The following is a 13,560-nucleotide window of genomic DNA, read 5'->3' as shown; positions in this document are numbered from 1 at the left end:
AGATTTCTAAAACTTGTTGGCTATTTTCTTTTTCTAGAAATTTTATTAATGCCAACTGGAAATAGATTTTATATTGCATGTGATATTAAATCCTTTCTTTGATAACTTGATTGTTTCATGTTTATTCTACGAATTTCACTAACATGGATGTAGAATAACACTGATGCCAAAAATGAGATCTAAAAGAAACATGTGTGCCAATTTAAAAGAGAAAAACACATGTGGATTATTATAAACGCGTAAATCGGATGATTAGTGCAGGGTTCTCAATTAAATTGTTCTCAATTAAAGTGGTAATGGAGTTTCTGAATTATTTGGTAGCGATCATTTTGGCAAGAAAGAAATTTATGAATTTATATTTTTGGCCACTTATGTTGGCAGTAAATATGCTGACTATGGTGATGGATGGGTTTCCATAAATGTTGATTTTGATCAAGAAGATGCAAATTTATGAAACTGTAAAATTAGTTGTCCTTTTGAATTGCGATTAAAGTATACTTATGTATCACACAACAGAAGTTATATGATCCCCATGACTGTGTACCTTTAAAATGACAAAATCGAGCACAAACCAACAAGATGATATCAATTTAAAGTTCTCAATTAACTTGACATTGTCTTTAAAAAAAAAAAAAAAAAACCAGCAGATGAAGATGAGTTCTCTCATACATCCATCACGTACGGGGGCAGCATAGAAGACAACTATTGAAAATTCAACCTAAAGTATTTCAGTAAACATGCAAAATGTATTACTTATAAATACTTAAAAAGAAATAGCTTTTTCTAACATTGTAACCCATTGTCTATCTATGAACAACCATGTTTCACAAAATTTAAATGCATGAAATAAAAAAAAAAAACTTCTATCTTGAACTGATGATGTGGCAAAGGGAGAGTGAATTGAACGTGCTAATATACTTTGTCTGTGATTGAGAAGAGACGAGAAAGTGAGGGAGTCTTAGCGAGTAGAGATGCTACATTCGCTGAGGAGGCGTTGGTTTGCTGGATAAAGTTGAGGTTTTAGAAGGGTGCTAGATTCCAGCTTCTTAAATTCCATCATTCCACTACTAGAAAAAAAAAATTTTAGAAAAAGGGTGGTGCTAGATGCGAGTTGAAATTACGTACCTAGAAAATCGTCTAACTTTAGAATTCATTAGAAAATGAGAAAAAAAAAAACATTAAGCATTTCTATTCAATCCAACTTCTTTATCTCGAGCTTCGTCACCAAAACTTTTTTTGTTCATAGCAAGCATGTCTTCTTATGTAACGACCCCACCTCCCCCTAAGGCGTATCAGAGGGTTCGGCGGGCCGCCTGCCCAGCTCTCGCCGGGACTCAGTCGTTCGCTACAGTCCTCAATTAAAAATTGAAATAAATCACTAGAATAAATAGGGCATTGATCCAAACTTAAAGCGGAACTTATATACATTACCAACCCAAAAGAGAATATAAACATCAAATATACAAGGGTTCTCAATCCTTCATACGTCCAGCCCGTGCCAAGCACTAGGCGAGAACCACTACAAAAGAAACAAAAGAAACAAAACTAGATTGGCTAGTCTATCTCAAGCTCACGTCCTCGCTCGCCTTCCCCTGTAAGGAAAACAAAACTAAAGGAATGAGCTAAAAGTCCAGTGAGGTTCCGAACACATAATCAGATAATCAATCCAATACATTAAACATGGAGTATCAATAATTCAAGAAACATTTACAATGGAAAGCGATAGTAACACATTCATTAAAAGGATACGGCTCACAAGGAGCAATTCGTTATTTCGTTCATTCGATCTCCTGACATTTCCCCTTATTCCTCCAATCATTTGAAAATGCATTTTTCGTTTATCAATAAACCCTCGTTCGTTCGTTCGTTCATTCATTCATTCATTCACCCCCGTCCTGGCCGTTGGCCAGTCTCCACCAACCTACAGGGTAATACTCGAGTATACCAAACGTTCACCCAAGTCCCTAATCGCCCGACCGAGTCCGCTTCTGGCTCGAGACGACCGGTAACAAGGGGCAATGGCCAGTTCAGCCCAAAAGGCTTACATTCATGCGCAAGTAACATTTCAATCATTAAATCCTTGAAAATTGCACAGTTATTTAGGTCGAGTGCGATAAAGTACACACTCGCCTAAAAAGCTCGTTTTGGAAATCATTAAAAACACTTAACACATCAGCAAATGATAACAACAAGCCATAGAATCAAATAAGGAACACTCACCTAGAAATGCAAAATATCGTGCAAAATATCCTTCCGGATATTACCCTTAATCACCAATGAAACCTAAGGTTGAACAAGAGAACATTATTATAGTTTATCGAGCAAAACATTTAAGGGAAACAAAGAAACCCGACTAATTAAGAGTAAAACGTGTAAAGATGACTTTCAGGTAAGAAGAGGGTTGTTTGAACCCAAGGATGAAAAATCATGTTTTATAATGGAAAACCGGTCATGGTATTGGCCAAACAAAAGTATACAAGTTCCAATAGAAACCTAGCCCTCGAGCGAAAATTTGGGCAGCACGCCCTTTGTGTTTACCTAATTTTCCAGCCATTTTGGCTTCATTATTTTTCCTCAACCACAGCCCAACATCACACATAAGCAATTCAAGTCAAGAGCCGTTCCATAGGCTCACAATATCATAAGAATAAGAATTACAAAAATCACAAGTGCAGAAATTCAACTTAGCACAAGACAGATTTGACGTACGAATGCGGAAATAACATATCTGAAGCTACGCTTATCGGATTGAGACGAAACCTATGCCGTTTCGAAGCTAAGACACAGAGCTATAACATTCATGAAGGTCACTTAGTCCAGTTCCTAATTTAACTTAGTCAAATTCTCAAATTACTGAACCAGAACCCAATTCGTCGGCTGTTTAAACGCAGAACACTGTAATGGACATAACTCAGAGTACACAAGTCCGAATCAGGTGTTCTTAGAGGCATTTAAAATCTAATTCAGAATTCTACAACTTTCATGTTTTGGCAAAACACTAAATCAGAATGGATCCTAGTCAAAAAAACGGGATAAACTGGACTTAACTGATCACACGGACTGCTTAGGAAATACTTAAAATAGTAAGGGTATTTTGGACTTTTCACCTCCTACATTGCTCTGATTGAGCTGAAATTTTGTAGGTACCTATAACATACCATTATCTACAACTTTCCTTCTTTGACCTAAGGCCAATTCGGCCTCTAGCATAGGGATTCAAATTCGGACAGAATGTTGGGAAAACATTTCCAGATTCTGGAATTCCTAGTTTTTAGTGGAACTTTCCTTAATTTCTTGGTCTAATCACTACCAAAGCCTCTCTTATAACCTTAATTTCAACATATATACTTCATACAACAAATTGGGCAGAAATTCATCAAGCCCTAGTTCATCAAATAAATTGGGGAAAACTTCCAAAACAAGATAATATCCATGATTCCACCACAAAATCAAGTTGCTAAGCTTAATTTAACAAGATTGAAAGTAAAACTTGGAGAGATAAGCTTTCTTACCTTGACTAGAGTTCACTAAGAGTAGCCCAAGCTTTCTCTTTCAAAAATCACACCACAAGTCACTAACTAATCACTCAAGGACAAGTTTAATCGGTTTGTTTTGTTTGATTTCTCACTTGGTTGATCAAACTCAAGATGAAATGGTTGTTTTTCTTGTTTTTCTTGCTCTCCCTTTTCTCTCTTTCTCTCGGCTGTGATGGTGCAGAAATGAAGAGCTTTGGAGTTGGTTTTAGGGATAAATATGATGGAAATTCATTAGTCAACCAACCAAGGAAAGTCTACCACTTGTTGCTTCAAGATTGGTTCTTAATTTTTTTCTTTTTCCTTGTTGTTTTTGGTCAAAAATTTCGGCCAGCTTGCTCAGCTTTATAGCTGATGTTTGGCTATAATATTAAAGATATTAAGTATATAAAAAATGATGGTCAAGTGGTGCGTTCAAACGGTAGTGCGCGGGACACGCCGGTTCGCGCCGTTTTTCTTAAAAACTCACGTACTAGGGTTTTTACTTCCCATTCACTAACCTTATATCATTGCCACTAGTCACATATTATTTCTCACTTAAAAGTCACTTTTAATCCCCAAATTAATTCTTACTCTGTACCGAAAATTCATCCGGCGGAAAATCGCGAAAACCCTAATTTCGCTCCAAACTTGAAACCGAAGCGTAAAACCCTATTTTCTAGGTTTATCTACACTTAATGTGAAATATTTGGGTAGTGGCCTTTGATAAATACTAATTTTCAAATAAAAGGGTATTTTTGAGGAAAAATACAAGGAATTTGCGAGTCCTCACATCTTATAATAAATTAAACCCAAAATAAGGGGAAAATATCTTTTGACCCTAATATTTTACTAAAGATGATTATAACAATGATGTAAGAAGATGAGAACTTGAATTACCTGCAACCACTACAAATGCATTTGTGCAGGTACTTTTTTATGTTCTATAATTTATATTTTTTTGAACAAAAATTGTTATAAAAGAATTTAAAATGCTATTTTACAAAATTTAATTGCTAATTCTAGGACAAACATTAAAATTAAACATATTGAAAATGGTTAATTTAAAACAACCTAATAATTTGTTTCAATCAAACCTTATCCTGTAATTTAATTATGTTTATTCCAATTAATAGTGGCAAGTCAACATTTGATTCTTTCACTACTAAAAAGAATTTTAAAAGTAAACTAATAGAATGAACTTACTATTTGCTCAAATTATTAAAAGCTAAGAAAACTAATTTGGGAGAACTTTTACAACTCTGTGTTTATATGAATACTACTTTGGCCTAAATCGAATTTGAATGAAGAGAGTATAAAAATTAATAGAATATTTTAGAAAAAATGAATATTTATACAATTTAAAATGGACTTTTTTCTATTCAAATCGACTTGTATTAGTAATATGCTAGAATTGTGTAATGTAGATTCATTAAAAAATTAAAATTGTCAAAACTTCAGAATTACAAATAAATACTAATCAAGTATAATAATAGAGATAGAGTGAACGTAATTGAAGAAAATTAAGAAAATAAAAATTATGCATTGAACAATTAATACAAATTTATGTGAGGTAGGTTATTAATAGATTTGTTGAAATTGACTATAAATAAAAAACCATGCTATAAATAAGGAAGGAAATTAATTATTACCAAAAACCACTGCAAGAATACAAAATAAAAAATACTAACATTAAAGACATCCACTTGGCAAAAAGATAGATAGTCCCTTGACAAAAAGCCAAAATAACCAACTTAGCAACAGCAACCTATCAACATATATATATATATATATATATATATATATATATATATATATATATATATATATATATATATATATTTGTGTGTGTGTGTGTGTGTGTGTGTGATTTCAGATGTGCCAGTTTTTTGTTAATAGGTAGTTCGTGCAGAATCTGGAATCTAAAGTAAAATGTAAGGTACCTCACTACCTCCCCATGTAGGACTCTTACCATAGCGGAGATAATATGGAATAACAGTATTTGGCTAGCCAGAGACATAAATTATAAATTCGCAGGGCCAGATCATTAACATTTATTTTGACCTACTCAAAAACTTAAACTTTTTTAAAAAAAAAAATAACATCAACTGTTTTGGTAGTTTTCCAAAATCAGTAAGGCCTATCTATTTCCAATCTTATTCATATTCCAAGGATAAAAACTAATAGTTGATTTTGAAATTGTAATCCGTTGTCCATTCGAGAAACAAACCCAAATGTTTGGAATTGGAAGTATAAAATACCAAGTTAATTTGACAAATTTAGATGCATCAAACCTTCAAAAGAAGATGGACTTAATCTAGGATTGCTCAAATACTTGTTAAGAATACTTGACAATATGAGTATGTGTATGCGAATATGCAAATGACTAGAAAAATAGAAAATAAGTGTGCATGTGTGTGTGTGCCTGTATTTTGGCAGTTTTCTCGTTCTCAATAAATGAAAAGCTCTAAAATGACTTCATATGCTACTCGACAAGTCCTCTGTACACAGCTGATAAGTGAGAGGCTCTAGATTGGTTCCATTCCATCTGACAAAAGCATAAAAATTTAATGAAAGGAAAAGCATTTGCAGTAAAGAAGGTATATAAGTGACCCTTTAAATTTGAAGAAAGCAAAAAAAATAGAGCATTTGAGTTCATCTGCTGCTTTTCATCATGGTTCGCTTTCAGATCACAAAATGGAATGTCATTCTTCCCATCTGGCACATTCCAACTTGATAGAGGCAAATGGAGCTAAGTCCCAAAGGTCACTCACTTGGATTGTAACATACAATCAGCATCCTTTAGTGCTTGAACAAGATGGTTCGTGCGATCCTGGTGCTTGGCATTTTCTGCATTTAGCTGCCTTTAGCTCTTTCTAAAGCTTGTTCTGCTTTCTCCTCTTCTAGCTTTGACTGAAGCTCACGAACCTTATTCAAATAATTCCTCATTTCCGGCATTTCTGTCACTAGCAATTGCAGCTTCAAGTCTCTCCAATCGAGTCTCAGCCTCAGAAGCTCGCCGGTAAAACGGTTGCAAGATTTCTTAAAGATTGTTTGCTGCCGTTAGAGTAGATGGAGGCAGCAGCAGCCAAGAGACAAAAGGGACTCAGCCTCAGAACCTCGCTGGTAAAAGGGTTTCAAGATTTCTTGAAGATTGTTTGCTGCCATTAGAGTAGATGGAGGCAGCAGCCAAGAGACCAAAGGGACTCAGCCTCAGAAGCTTGCTGATAAAAGGGTTTCAAGATTTCTTGAAGATTGTTTTCTGCCATTAGAGTAGATGCAGGCAGCAGCCATTATGATAGGCATATATCTATCTTCTAATAGTGTAAATAAATAAAATAAGAATGAAATTATAAGTAAAAGATAATTATAATATTATAATAAGCATAAAATTAGTAATAGAGTAGGAAAGTGAAACAAAATAGTGACATGAGAGAAGTGAAAAGAATAAAATAAAAAATAAAAGAAAGTAATGGAAAAGAAAAACAATAGTGCCTAAAAAAGAAACAAAATAGAATAGTAAAGGCACTTTGGTCATAAATATCAAATGGGGTGGACAAAATACTTATTTAATGAGTTCAAAGAAGCAAACCGCAGCTAAAGTAAAGTTCAATGGCGTCTAGTGCATTTAACCTATATATATATATATATATATATATATATATATATATATATAGGTATATAGATCTTTTTTAGGTAGATGTGAATCTTTTTTATTTCAAAATTGGTGAAACAAAGAGATCATCATCCTTAAGACTACATGTTAATGATTTTCCTGACTCACTTTGCTAATGGTTCTTGTCATGAAAATGTTTTGGAACTTAATTATCACTATCCTTTTCTTCCAATCCAACTTTATAAGAGGTAAAGACCATAACATTTGTTGTAACAGATGCATATGGCCAATTTTAGATTCCAGATTATCAGTTCTGTCATTTGAATCAACATCATATGCTTTCTATCACTAACAGCACATACAAGATTTAATATTGGCGATATAAACTAATATAGGCTACAATACTTCTTATAGAACATAAGCAATAGATGTATATTACATTTAGGAAAAAAGGAAAACGAGTAGTTGTACACTGAGACTTGAAAGCGTCAGAACCACAAGGAAAGAACGGGACAGTTTAGGGAGAGAACACGTGACTTGCACGCCATCCCACCTTCTTGGCCTGTCCACCAAATCTTCTACTTGAAAGTTCAACTTTTCTTTCTTGATCCGTAATCACAATGTATATACACAAAAATTTGTACAGCCATAATTTATCTATACAATGCACACATCTAGCTTATATAAATTACGTTGGTGTATATCTTTTTTCTCTTCTTTTCTTTTTGGAGATCATTGTATGATATGGAGTCTCCACAACTCAATAATTTTCACTTCAACACCTTAAAGAATACATAAGTGCATGTTTCAAAAGGTTTTTTTTTTATCTGAAAAGAAAAGAAAAAAAAACTACTCCTATAGAAGTAAAACATTTAAGAAACCCAGATTTCTAGTAGCTATATTTATCTTGCTAATGAAATTAAACTGCATATTTCTGTGGTGTATCATCTTTTGGACTTGTTAACAACCATTTTGAAGACTTGCAATCACTGAAAGAATCTGTTGGAAAAGACTATGCTGCCAGAGCAGTGGTACTGTACTGCTCAAGAGTCAAAAGCCTGTTGATCACTTCCACGAGGCTTCATTTGGGACAAGATGCTGTGGATTTTGCTGGGATGGAGGGTTATGCTAGTGAGCCGATTGATGGTAGCAGCAGAATGGGTATGGAGGCTTTTTAGATTCACGTACACATAGTTAATTGAGATAATTTCAGAAGCCTCCCCTGAGATTTCTAACAATTTCACTTAATTCCCTTGAAGTTTCAAAAATTACACATACCTTCCTTATCCATTAATTCAAAATGACAATACTGGCATTAACATTCTAATGAAACTTCCTTATGTTCTATGCTTATACAAAAAATGGTTTTATAATTTATTTTCCTTTTTTCTTCATGTTCATTTCTTTTATATTTAGTTGGAAAAAACCAAATAAAATTATCAATGTTATCCCTGACCTCTATCCTGATCAAATGTCAAACCAGTAACATTTTTTTTGGATAACTTCTAATATTATCCAACTTTTTTGCAGCTTTTATTTGTTTTTTTTTTATCAAAATCAAGAATAAATTAACAATAACCTAAAAACAAATGGCCCAAAATCACTACCAAACTATGATAGTTCCACCACTTAACTAGTCCACAAACTCTAAACAAAAATCAAGATGTGATTTTTTTCTCTATCTTAGAAAGAATCTATATATCCAATAAATCACTATGAAATGTAGTCTATTATAGTGATAAATTTATTGCTATAGTTGATTATCAAATAACAAATATTGTTATGAAAATTTTGACGCTCATTTTTTTGTAATTGTACAAAATTACTATGAAATTGTTTAGAAGAATAAATTAAATTTTATAAGATAACTGCATTTTAGGGTATTCATTAATTTTTTTGATCCTATTTTAGGATTTGGTTATCAAAAGTGTCAAATCAAGGGAGGTAAATATAATTTTTAAAACTTTGAGGGAACTAAGTGACATGGTTGAAAACCTCAAGAGAGATTTCTGAAATTATCCCTAGTTAATCCTGCCTACAATTCAAATGCCATTGAATAGAGTTTTCAGACCTCACATTCTGGATGCTGTTTCAACTTATTGTCTTTCTTCTTGCAATTACACATACACACAGAGAAAGATGACTCCACAAGATTTATGAAAAGTTTCCCACTCCTTTCTTTCAAGAAATACTCCGTTTTTTCCACAATAACCATTTTTCTCGCAAAAGCAATAAGTTGTCAAAGAAATAAGCATCTAGCTTATTTATCAAGTTTAGTAAGAGTGATGATGGACAGTTTGAAATGCCAAACTGCAAGCCAAGTATAATATCCTACAAAGTGGGTAATATTCAGGGGAATAGAGATTTTCAGAGGTTTTTAATTATTTTTTATTGGGATTTTGTTGTTGCCAAATGGAAGTACATTTTAAAATGCATGTAATCTTAAACCCTTTTACATAACTTGAGTGATTCAAATTTAATTTAAGAATTAAACAATCCTGGAAATTTACTTACATTGGTCCCAAGTTGAGCATTAAAATAAACATTCTTGTCTACTGAAAAGTGGGAAACAGATTGAATTATTATAAAGTGTAGGGTTGTTAATTAAGTGGTTATGAATTGTAACCTTCTATCCTACGGGCAATTTCCACCCCATGAAAATTGCTTTTTCCTATAGATGTCAAAAGCTCAGAGTCATCTTATAACTACAAGTAGAAAGCATAGGTGGTGAGGTAATTGCATTCTTTGTAAAAACTTATAAAAAAAAGAGTCACTTATAAGCTCCATAGATATACTAATATTAATTCTCCTTTTGTATTGCCATTATCAAAGTTGCCTGATGTTCCACAGCACGAATGTTGTATGAACCCCTTGAGTGTAAACTGGTAAAAAGACCAAAACAAGCATTAGTGCATTAAATCAGTAAAAGACTAAGTAGAAATCTACATACCAAGCACGCGCAAGGCGCACAAAACAACAAAATGACATGAAGCCAAAAATGTATCCGATAGATGTTTTCGCCAAATCCCTCGAATCAGTTGTGTGTGTGGTGAGTATATGACAACAAACCATATGTGCAAAAGTACCAAACATTTCTAATCAATTGCAGGCATTTATCATTGTAATTATTCAAACCCAAAATAAGAGAAAACAGTAACTCTCATATTCTACCGAAGACAATTTTAACAATGATGTGAGAAGATGGGAATTCAAATTACCTGCGACCAGTACAAATTTGACCTTAGAGTATAAAGAACCACGACTTAATTCAAGCAAACTAGATATTACCTATGCATCATGTGACACCCAAGAAAAAAGATTGAAATATGCTTACAATATGTAGGTTTTTTCAGCCCAAGGATGCGTATGAAATGAAATTAAGGAGCAATGAAAATGTTAATAGAATTATACTTGGCTGAGAAAAGATTAGATTCGTTGGTGCTGAAGCTACTAGCTGATTAGGTTACTATCACTACACTACAGTGTAGTCGTTTACTAGCTGATCAGGTTAATTTCCAGTGCCACATTTTATCAAGAAAAAACATGGACATCTACATACATTATCTGAAGGGAGAGTTCGCCCCAACACACATGTCGCACGTTCAAGGCAAGTTTAGCGACACAATTAAAAGAAAATCATGGAGAACAAAAATCTGGAGACTGAAACTTAATTATGGTTTTTTTTTTTTCATTTCTCTCTTATTGATTGTAGTTGTCCACTGGGTGGAAGAAGATTAAAAATTAATCTTGTTACATTTCTGAAGAACCATTGTAGTATGGGGTCAACACAAGTCAATTATTTGACTAAACTTTATAAAAATAAATGAATCCTCCAAAGTTATTAAAAAAAAAAACTACTATCCAAGCTAGCAGCCTAGCAAACAAATCAAAAGTAAGAAACAAAAAATAATAATCTTGGAACATATGTCAGGAAGCATTACTAAAACGAACTAAGCAGTTCTTTTCACCCATGAATTTCCAGCTCCTCTCTTTAAAGAAGTACTCCATCTTTAGATCCTGACATAAGATTTCCATTTTCTTCTTGTTGTAATACAACTTCCCAGCAGAGATGACAACAGAATCCCTCACTTCCACATCGAAACTTAGTCTTTTTCTTGTCACTTCCATTCCCATGTCATCAATAGCATTTGTTTCTTCAATCTGTAACCAAATGTTTGGGGAGGCTACAGCAAACTCGACACTCTGGGTTGTCTCGTTCATTTTGTTCAGAGAAAAAGTCTCCAAAGAAGAACTTGAAATCTTATGACCATTGTAAAACAAGGACATATTCAAAGTGCAAAACCACAAACTCGTTAACAAGTTGCGGTTTTTGACCGTGAATCCCATCTTATATTGAGTGGAATTCGATATATCGAACGAGTTAATGTGGATAATTGGTACTCTTGGACGAAGAACGTACCACACAGCGAAGGTGCATGCACTAATTGCTATTACGAGCAAAATTAGTGCCCATATCATGCAACGTAGTAACGGCCTTGCCTTGTTAAGCCCAGAAGAAGTTGATGAATGTGGTGTGAAATGCAGAGTCGAAGTTCGTATTCGTGCAGCTTCAAGATCAATGGATGCCATAGTTCATATGAGAAATATTGTATCACTAAGAGATGGTATATAAAAAAAAATGTAACACGAATGACCTGAAGGACTGTTACTAAAGATTTGTACCTCTGACAATTACGTGAATAATTTGATTGTATGAGATCATATCGAAATAAGGATTTGAGATAGTATTTTTCTGTGTGATTGTTAGAGAAGGGAGTGAAAGACATCAGGTGAATGATTTCAAGAATGTTGGAGACATGTATATATATGTTTGTGTGTGTGTGTGTGTGTGTGTGTTTGTGTGTCTGTATCTGCTAAAGTACACCGAGTGGATTAAGATTCCTGTGAAACTTCCTGTGGTGGCTTTTGTTGATTAGAATGATGAAATGCCATGAAAACGATGGTCAATTTTTCTTGACATGGCAAGATCCATTGAACTGTAGGCAAAAGTTATCCGTGTATACATGCTTCTGTTTCTATTGTGGTTAATGCTGACATTAAAGGGCACCCTGCATGGGACCTATCTTTTCCACACTTTAGCATGGATGGTCGGTTGCACAGTCTTCATATGTGATGTGGAGTTGTCAGAGACACAACAAAATTAACAGTAATTTTGGTAAAATGTTTAAATACAGAAAAAATGAATCAGATCTCCATCTTTTAGGAAAAAATAAATATGTTTCGAGTCACATCTTACATTTTTAAGGATAAAAATTAATATGAATCAAATCATTTGTTTAATTACAATAGAATCTAACATTTTTATTGCTATAAAAAGTGATCACGTGTGGGTTACGTAATAGATTCACGGTAAAAAGTAGTCGAAAATCTAGATTGTAACTAAATTTTACATATTTGAATTTGTAGAGGGTAGAAATTAACATTTTAGAGTAAATGATAAAAAAAAAGTTCATTAAACGAAATGTGAGGATGTTTTAAACAAAATTTCTAGGTTAAGGGATGGGTAAGTGAAATTTCATTTTTTTATGTATATGTGTTCGAGTAGAAAATGTTGGCAAACTACTGTCTGTGCTTAATTTTATTGGAGATTCAAAGCATAAATCTCATTATTGAAAGTTATGCTAAAAAAAAAAAAAAGGAATTTGGGTGGATAAAATCATTTAAAATTTGTACACCATGATTTTCGACTGCCAAAACATGCAAAATTTTGGAGGGTTAAAAAATGAGTAAGAAATACAATTGGAAACCTACTTATATTTAATACAAAATTATGAAAAATCAATAAATTAATACTACTTACCACCGATATTTTTTTTTAGGCCTTATCACAGATATGTTTTTTTAGGCCTTATCACCGATATGTAAATGTGTAAGAATTATGGAACATGGTTTTATTAGTAGGTTTACTTGGGAAAGAGAAAAAAGACAACCTAAAATTAATTAGGGCTCCTAGAAAATTCAACAATCTATATTCTGTAATTTTTTTTCAATTAACGAAAAGGCCAAATGAATCAATCCAACCTTTTTCATTCTTATGTTAATTGACTTAGTTTGGACCCTTTTCTGAATTACGCGGTCTAAAAGGCTGCTGTCGCCCTTGACGTCATATTCCATGTCACATCCCAAGTCAGGGAAGACATCTGCACGACGTTATGGTAGGAACTTCGTCCGAGGTTCCCTGCGTCAGGGGAATGGGACGTGCGGGCAACACACACTGGGTGTGTGTTCTAATTGTGCTATCACTTGAGATTGTGTTCATGCGTGATTTATAAGAATTCTCGTAAATAACTTATGATTTTGGGTACATGCCCTGATTCGTATTAGTGATCGAAATCAAGCCACTCAAACTTCTAATTACAACAAAAAATCTGGAAAATGGGACAATAATAGTTGTAAGATCGATTGGCAGCA

The 13,560-nt window shown here is 33.5% G+C and overlaps 1 protein-coding gene and 1 long non-coding RNA gene across 2 annotated transcripts; both read right to left on the bottom strand.

The window, feature by feature from the left end:
• Positions 1–1,365: 1,365 nt before the first annotated feature.
• On the bottom strand, positions 1,366–3,699 carry LOC140006619 (uncharacterized). Its single transcript, XR_011814350.1, has 3 exons — positions 3,513–3,699; positions 2,221–2,283; positions 1,366–1,592 (listed from the first exon to the last, which is right to left on the bottom strand). It is a non-coding gene; the product is annotated as an uncharacterized lncRNA (long non-coding RNA).
• A 7,356-nt stretch (positions 3,700–11,055) lies between these two features.
• LOC113741794 (uncharacterized) lies at positions 11,056–11,718 on the bottom strand. Its single transcript, XM_027269422.2, has one exon. The coding sequence runs from the start codon at positions 11,716–11,718 to the stop codon at positions 11,056–11,058; it is 663 nt and encodes a 220-aa protein (XP_027125223.2).
• Positions 11,719–13,560: the final 1,842 nt, after the last annotated feature.

The sequence above is a fragment of the Coffea arabica genome, chromosome 1c (genome assembly GCF_036785885.1).
Source record: "Coffea arabica cultivar ET-39 chromosome 1c, Coffea Arabica ET-39 HiFi, whole genome shotgun sequence".
NCBI classification, from domain to species: Eukaryota; Viridiplantae; Streptophyta; class Magnoliopsida; order Gentianales; family Rubiaceae; genus Coffea; species Coffea arabica.
Note: the sequence above shows the minus strand (reverse complement) of the source record. Positions and strands in the feature narration are given on the sequence as shown.